We start from the raw sequence: 9,037 nt of genomic DNA, 5'->3' as shown, positions 1-9,037 counted from the left end.
TGGCAAGTACCAAAAATAAAAGTATCGGTATCGGGCGAGTACTGGAAAAAGTGGTATCGGTGCATCCCTACTTTTTATTAACTAACATTGACACAGATTAATACATATATTGTTCCATGTTCGTTTGTATACCGCGCGCAAGGTTTATGCGCATAGTCCAAGTCTTCTTCTCTGTTTAGTGCATCTCTGTGGCAGAATTACAGCGCCACATGTTGGTCTGGCATGGAAACTACATCGTTTTGTGTCGGTTTCGTGTGGACGCAGATATTTCTTGAGACGAGGAGAAAAAAAAAGATCGGATAGGGAAAGCTCTGGCTTCGTGTGAACGTAGCCTAAATATAACAATTTTTTGCTAATCTTCCACTTTCTGTCATCACAACCAATATTCTGTTGAACGGCATCTGTTTAGCTCTTGTCAGAATTGCCCAAAACGCGTCTTCTGGATCCATGCAAACAGGTACCGGAACACAGACAGTCAAAAACCGAGAGGTCCCGTATCCTGTTCTGTCAGGATCCAGCACAAATTAAGCCCCGATTATTTTTCAGCAAACTATTCCTTTAAACATCCTTGACTGTGGCATGAAAGACACTCAGTATATTCCCCGGGACATAACCACTCATTTATACAGGTTTTCTTTTTCAATAAATTCTGACAGGTTCTTACAATCACAGCTGCAACACTGGGCCACTTTGAGGGTAAGGCTTTGTGCTTTATTTTTGATTTACTTCCATCAACTAATGAACTGCACATAAAAGCATCCAGATTTCACAACTGAACGATGTGACTAGTGAACGATTTCATCTTCCTTTCCTTTTTAAAAAGTAATCTTTGTTGTTTAATAAACCAATCTCCATTTTGAAGGCAGCAGCAGTCTCCTTTCTGCACCATTCTCACTTAAAATGACACTATTTCATCTATATATAGTCTTTAGATTGTGCCTGCTTTTGACTTTGCGCGATGCAGGATTTGTCACTAGCTGGGGTTTTTGACAGCTGCCAGCTGAAAGCAGCAAGACCTCAGCACTTTGTATGTTCAAATAAAGTTTGTCATGTAGTCAGGAGCTTGATGTATGCTAATGAAGGGGGTGGAGGGGAGAGAAAGAGTGCACAAGCATTCAAAAAAACACGGCAAAGTGACAAAAACATTGTCAGATGCACAAGGGTACATCAAAAACCGGCACCACTCACAAAGTTTCGCGTCATAAAATTGGCGGTTCTGGAGTCAAGAGCACTAGTTGAGTATGAAGCTCTCTGAATAGCATGCCAACTGAAAAAAAAAAAGCGTTTTCAAGAAGCTGGGAACGATGTGAACAGAAATTAGAGGTTGGAGGAGGCTCTTTATGAAGTTATGAAGCAGAAGTATGATTTATGAAGTGCCACTACAGTGGAGTGGGGCTCCACAGTAGCACCAGTGCAGTAATGGGAAGCTAATGGAAAATGACGGCACTTACTCTACAGTGCGCTGGCAGTGGAGAGGAACAGATCTAAGGTTTAGGCATCTTTTCTGTGTAAATTCATAGCCAAATCTAATGACCCTGTCATTGGCAAAAAATAACAGTAACTATACAATGCACAAAATTAATTTGTTTATACAATACAATATTTAAGTCAACAAGAAATAGCAACAAATAGAATTTGCAGCTCATTTTATTGGTTTAATCTGACATGTTTCTAACCAAAAACGGAAATCAACCAGAAAAAAAAAACTGGACAGGATTCATCTGGGATCAATTGGGTCTTGAAAAGTGTATGTTACTCCATATAGTAGTAGAGGCTGTCTTTGGGGGTTGGCATCATAAGCTTTACATATTTAAAGTGCTAACATTGGTTCATAGTTGCGGTTCTTTTTTTTTGAAATGCAAGATTTTAGGCACCAATTGCATGCATACTACTAGCATACTGGCTATTTATTAGTACTTATAAAGCACATATTAATGCCTTATTCTGCATGACCATATTTTAGATCCCTTAATCCTACCCCATACCTAAACTTAACAGCTACCTTACTAACTATTAATAAGCAGCAAATTAGGAGTTTAATGAGGCAAAAGTCGTAGTTGATAGTGAGAATTGGTCCCCACACTAACGTGTGACCTTCTGTCCCATGCAATTTGTTTGTTTAAGCATTTGACATATCAATACCGACTCAATCAATTGAGTGAGTTTGGGGAGGGACGGTCAGTTTGACCAATGGCAGATGGGGGGAGTGTTCAGCAACCTTACAGAAAAACAATGATTATTTTTGAAAAACGTTCAGTCATAAAGAAATGACATACTTTAAGTTTAATAAAGCAAGTAAAGAATTAAAAGCTCTGGGAGTGTTAAATGCATCATCACTGACATCCCCGAAATCCCATGCTTACATCAAAAGCTCGGCTTCACCCTCACCAGCGAAGAAGGGAGATTCGGTAGATTAAGACTCAATGCCGGCACTGCAGTCGTCAGCACACTTAGCATGCAGCGAATAGCTCCTGTTTAACTAACATGTCAAATCCATCCTAATATGAAAATAACACCTTGCTGTGCCTCGGGAGGAAACCTCTCGGAGGACTCCGTAACTTAACTGTTTCGAAGGCTTTGTGTCTGTAATCATCTCATCCTGCGTGCCAGCGAGACTGCGCAGAAACACGCCGCTGCCATGCCGACATTTCATGCCAAGCAGGCGTGGAGGGGCCCGGAGCAACCGAGCGAGGAACATCTGTTTGAAGTCTGGGCAAAAAGAGGGCTGTTTTTGCATGCCGAGGATTGCATTACAAAGACATGTCTTGGAAGATAAACTGGGGCAATATCACTGCACTGAAAAGAGAGCAGGCCTCTCAGCCTTTATTTCCACATATACTCCCTCTCTCACGAACACATGCACAGCGTTTGAGATGTGGAGTGCTGTGAGGGTTTATGAGGTGGGAGTAGATGTTCTTTGCAGGCGCTCTGTCTCTTAAGGGGGCCTGGGGTTGGCGATCGCATTCTAAAGTGAAGGTCTTGTCTCCGGGGCTTGTTGAAGTCAGAATGAAATCAAAATTGACCCTCAAAAAGTGTTACCCTCATATTCAAGAAGAGTTTTTGAAGAATGATCATGAAGAATGACATTTCTATACGACAACACTGCATAGAGACCATGAATATCAAGCTATTATGGTTTATTTTGTCCTTTAAAGGGCAAATGAACTGCCGTTCTATGAAAAAGAAAACAGCAAATGAGTTTGAAATGAGTTATCACTAACTATTCCTGATGGATACTTTTTTTATGGTTTACTCAGAAATACACATTACAGACGTAAAGTGGATTGCAATTTTTTTTACTTGAACAGTTGTTTTAAATTTTGATGCTCAATTGATGCGTATCAGCTTTTTTGATGACAAAAGTGTCCTAAAGTGACATATTTCATAATAGTGACAAAGTAAGTGGGACTTGATTTTATCTTGATTCTGGATTTTACTGGCTCATGATCATTAGCCTATGATATTAACAGTAAATCACAAAAGAAGCATGTCAGAGGTGTGGGAATGTTAATACACTTTGAAAGACTGCTGCAAAAAATATTTGTTACTTTAGCATAAGTAAGAGTGTAGGGATAAGGAACCCAAGCAGTACCCAAGCAGCAACACTAGATGATGGAAACGTACTTGATATTTTGTAAACATTCCATTTTTAATTTTGTATTTGGTTATGGTGGCATTTTGGGCGGTTCAAGAGCGCAAGTCATTTTGGGGATGCATTTTTTGGTCACACTTTAGTTTGGGGACCAATTCTCAATATTAACTAACTATTAGCTGCGACTTTTGCCTTAGTAAACTCCTAATTTGCTGCTTATTAGGCTAATAGTTAGCAAAGTAGTTTTTAAGTTTGGATAGGTATGTGGTAGGACTAAGGGATCTAAAATATGGTCAAGGAGAATAATACATTAATATGTGCTTTATAAGTACTAATAAACAGGCAATAGGCTAAGCTAGTAATATGCATGCTAATAAGCAACTAGTTAATATTGAGAACTGGTCCTTAAAATAAAGCTTTACCAATTTTTCTTTATGTGTGACATTAATTTCTGGTCTCTTTAAAAAAAAAAAAAGAACATTTTCATTTCATGCTGACTTTACGGTTAAAGCAATCTAGACACCATCTAGTTGTCCCTAGTTGTCAGGTGTCTGGCGTATGTTCGTCATAACACATAGCCTGACCACTAATCTTCTGGCACTCACTGTCAGATAAAGAGCTTTGGGGCTCTTCCACAGAATACAGTGCCAACTCAGTGCAGCTGTTCCTCAAGAGAGCCCGCCTGTGGTTGAACAGATACTTCAGCCCAGGGCACATCCCAACAACTGTCTGAGGAGCCCAGTAAAGGTCAGCAGAGGTTTCCAGTACAAAAAGGGCGTTTCTACACACATAGCAGGCCCAGAGACCCACCCGGAGCTATTAATCAGTTAATTAGCTCTCTCTCTCTCTTTTTTCTTTAACTCAAGGTCAAAGTGGCCTGTTATTATTGAGAAATCCCTCTGAAACGGGTACAGCATTCCTGGCCGAGGGCTCTGGCTCTTGAAGCCGGATCTCATGGAATGTGTAAAATGTGTGCAGGGCATATCAGTGACTCAGTGAGGAGGCGTGGCTTCTTCCTGGCCCTCCAGGGGACGTGGCATGCACTGAGGTCCAAGCCGTTTGTAAGTTTACCTGCTCCTGGTATTCCAGCTCGCGGCTCATCAACTTCTTCTCAACGGCATGCAGCTGTCTCTGCAGAGCCTGCACACGTTCTTGAAGAACCTGAAGGGAAAAATCGAGTGAATCGAGTATTAGATAAAGCAAATGTCTCTAATGTCTTCGTAGTATACAACAGGATGTTAGCAAAGCAGTTGTTCATCTCAGAGGTATGCTAGATCCATTTAAGAAATCGCAAAACAATTCTGATTGGACGAATGCTAAGTATCATTCTCATTCGGCACATCCTGGTCACAATACAATATGAGTCTCTTTTATGATGCAACAGAATCTTTAAAAAAAAAAAAAACACTTCACTAAAGCATATAAGAAGCTACAATAAACCATAATTAAATATTTTTGTGACCATAATGGATGCAATCATGAACAGGCATATGGACTGAGTGATTTTGCTTATCATCGAATTAATCTGCATTTTCATTTTCCATTCTCTCTCAGCTTCAATTTCGTACAGACATGCCCACAAATGACTAGCTACCATGTCATTTTAATTCATAAAAAGCAGTGGGTAAATGGAAAAATCATATTTAATTCCCACTGAACTGACTTCAATCAATCAAATGAAAAAAAGATTTGCTCAGTAATTTTTATTTTTTTTTTTTTGCCGAGTACAAGGCCTGACTTTCTGGTTGTGAAGGGTGAAAGGTCAGTGACGGTGTAATGCAATGGAAGTTGACTGAATGACAGCTGTATTGACCCTTGGCTATGCCAAGCATAAAAAAGTATAGCATTATTTAAATCCCAATGTAAAAACAAACATGCACCAGTGTAATCAAAGAAAAAACAAATTGGGTAACACTTTACTATAGCGACCAATTCTCACTTTTAACTAGTAGCTTATTAGCATGCCTATTATTTACATATTGGCTGTTTATTAGTACTTATAAAGCACATATTCTGCATGACCATATTCTACATCTCTAATCCTATCCAATACCTATATCTTAACAGATACCTTACTAACTATTAATAAGCAGCAAATTAGGAGTTTATTGAGGCAAAAGTCATAGTTAATGGTTTGTTACTGGTGAGAATTTGACCTTAAAATAAAGTGTGACCACAAATTGATCAATCAACCAAAAAAACAGTGAAAGTATGTTTTTCAAAAACATTTCCAGTAGACAAAAAAACCTCAGATTAACCTTAAAATAGTATTGCATATTAAATGAACTGTACTTCCGTCCTTTGCAGCCTTATTTTCATCATAAATACAGTGCCTATCGGCAGGTGAGGCAGAAGGTTAGGGTTGGACCTTGGACAGGCCTAGAGGGAAATTTAGGGAGCAACGAAGCCATGACCTTCATGTATACCAGCCCACATCTAATGAAACACAACAAGCCAGTAACCCGAACGCCAGCAGACCCCAGAAATGTAACAGCCTTTGTGTGGTGATGTTTCCTGGAAGAGTGCTGACAGTTATGAGCCGAGTCTTTCATGTGGTTCCTAGCAGATTTACGAAACAGTTGAGTGCCGGGTTGGGGTGAGGGGTTGAAAATATCTCCGTCTTTGTCATAAAAGGACCCTGTCATCTGCGGCTCTCATTAATAAACAGCCTGAATGAGTCATTGTGGGTGATCGCTTTGTCCCAATGTTCTCCTGAAGAGCACATCATGTCCTTCCAGACGGGACAAAGGTCACTGGCTAAGCCGAGCACGAAGGTGAGGGAGGCCACAAAAGACAAGCTCCTTAAGTGGATTTGTGTACCGACGCACTACAGGCTCCATTTCATTTGATCTCCTGGGACAGAGAGAGCACTCAAAGGGCCACTTCGCCGTGAACCCTAGGTCTCCCGGACTCCCCGGCTGCACTCGATCGAGGATACACCTTGATACCGCCTTGTGTTTTCCCTTGAAACCTTCTGAAGGGCCGAGGGAAGCATAGCAACCTCACAGCTGTTGTTCCTCTCTGCGTGAACGTGTGATTTTCTATGGTGAATCTCTCCAAACAGGGTCCAGATGGCCAGGGCGATACGCTCTTTATCAGCCAGCCAGAGCGGGATCAATCTAAACAAGCGGCAAACGTGGAACATTTGATTTCCTGGGGGCAAGGGAAGGGGGATTGAATGGAGCGAGAGGCATGGCAATGGCCTTTATTCTCTCACTTTCTTGTCTCGGCCCTCTTGGTTTTCTTCAACAGCTGTTTATCCCCATAGATTACTAAAACACACACTCGCACACAACTAATACGGCGTTCACACACGTATGGACTTGCAAAGATGGGGATGTGCAAGTTCTGAGCTGAAAAGCTCACTCACACTCAAAGGTGAGACCCGAGTCATTTTTCTTGGGTGGTCCACCTCAAACGATAAGGCAAGTATGTCTCCCTCGGGTAAATGCAATAGAAAAGAAAAGAGAAAAGAGAGGGCCTCTTTAAACTGCAGCCCATGTTTTGTTAGCACTAGCCGGCTCTTCATGTGGAATTTCTATTTGTAGTGTGCTGCTTTAAGAAGTTTTCCAAGTGTCAGATTAAAGAGATCCGTTAATGACGACAAGCCAGAGCACTTTAAAACTATAGAAGTGCAATTCTGGCCTAGAGGGCTGTGCACACATCAATGTGGCTGTGTGTGAGAGCGAGCTCGAGCGGCTAAATTACAGACGCTCGTCCCTTCGCTTCACTCCGTCTTTCAGCTGCGCATATGTGAGGTGGATGATGACAGCAGGGAATGTGGATGTGGTGGATATAATGTCTTTAACCTGACTATTGAATGATGGATGTGAGGGAGAGTTTTGCTTGCAACAACAACTTATTTATTAAGGGCAGATAGCTTTAATCATTTAGTCAGCATGAATAAAAAAAAACTATGTACCTTCGTAACAAAAGTTCCTGGTCTTACTGCAAATGATTCATCCTTGCATATTACTCTAAGAAAAAAATGCATGTTCTCATAATCGTTTATGGTAACACTTTATTTAAAGAACCAATTATCGCTATTTAGCTAGTTGTTTATTAGCATGCATATTACTAGCATTTTGGCTGTTTATTAGTACTTATAAGGCACATATTAATGCTTTATTCTGCATGACCATATTTTAGATTCCTTTATCCACCCCATACCTAAACTTAACAACTACCTTACTAACTATTAATAAGCAGCAAATTAGGAGTTTATCGAGGCAAAAGTCTTAGTTGATATTAAAATAAAAGTGACCTTAAAATAAAGTGTGACCATAAAAATATATAAACTAAATTTTAAAACAAATACAAAAACCAACAAGAAAATGTGAGTGTTGTTTGACCAGATGTGGGTGCTGTGTGTGGTTGCCAGGGTGTCACTATGTGGTTGCTAAGGTGTTGTATTTTTTGTTGTTGCTGTGCGATTTCTAGGGTGCTTTGAGCTTTAGCTGATTTATTGCTATGCTGTTGCTTACTGGTTGAAGTCAAAAGAGCCACCTTCAAGTCCTTTTGTGATTTGTTTATCCTTTTCCTATGGTATGCAAAAAAGAAAAGAAAAAGGGAGAGACATATTCTCCTCTGGCAGCGCCCCTGTGACTCTTTATGAGGCAGATATTGGGTTTGTAAAAGCTGTATTTGAGCTACACAGGGCTTGCTTTATTTCCTTTCTGCTTTGGTGTTTTGTGGTTCTGACACAGTGACTGCTGCTTTCAAACAATAACAGTACAATAACCATCCACAACTCTCCCGTGCCAAGAGCTGAGCATGCCAACACGTCCTTCACAAATCCTTCAGCAAACTACAAATACACAGAGCAGTCTATGGGAGAAAAAAGGGTCCAGTGCAGTGTGCGGTGTAATTAAAACAGACCTGATCCTTGGAAGTCTTTTGAGAATGGGAAATAGAAATATGAAAGTAAACTACTTTAACTGCCCTTGTGTAACAGATATTATATACAACTATATCTGAAAGAAAAAATAGATTTTTCTTGTACTATTTCTATTGCTGAAAACAACAACAAAACAAGAACTGTGTTTAAGGTTGTGGTTAATGATTTAAGGTTAATGATGTGAAAATATCCCTAACCATAAGCAATTCACAGTGCAGTATTGCAGAGGAGAGATGTCCTACAGTTATTCAAAGTGATCTGATATATTATTGTAGCATGGCAAATTATAAAATGGGAAACCAAACTCCACACACTCTCACTATTAGCTAACTATTAACTACAACATTTGCCTCAATAAACTCATAATTTGCTGCTATTAATAGTTAGTAAGGTAGTTGTTAAATTTAGGTATGGGTCGGATTAACAGATCTAAAATATGGTCATGCAGAAAAAGGCATTAATATGTGCTTTCTAAGTACTAATAAACAGCCAAAATGCTAGTAATATGCATGCTAATAAACAACTAGTTAATAGTGAGAATTGGTCCC

The 9,037-nt window shown here is 39.9% G+C and overlaps 1 protein-coding gene across 1 annotated transcript in view; it reads right to left on the bottom strand.

Annotated features, from left to right (window-relative positions):
• LOC107701904 (centrosomal protein of 112 kDa-like) overlaps positions 1-9,037 on the bottom strand; it is an 88,964-nt gene that overhangs the window by 14,170 nt on the left and 65,757 nt on the right. Inside the window, exon 7 of the mRNA XM_016504050.1 lies at positions 4,664-4,753. Coding sequence (XP_016359536.1) covers positions 4,664-4,753 — 90 coding nt within the window. The remainder of the gene's footprint in view (positions 1-4,663; positions 4,754-9,037) is intronic.

Source organism: Sinocyclocheilus anshuiensis, unplaced genomic scaffold, assembly GCF_001515605.1.
Source record: "Sinocyclocheilus anshuiensis isolate Anshui unplaced genomic scaffold, SAMN03320099.WGS_v1.1 scaffold498, whole genome shotgun sequence".
Lineage (NCBI taxonomy): Eukaryota > Metazoa > Chordata > Actinopteri > Cypriniformes > Cyprinidae > Sinocyclocheilus > Sinocyclocheilus anshuiensis.
Note: the sequence above shows the minus strand (reverse complement) of the source record. Positions and strands in the feature narration are given on the sequence as shown.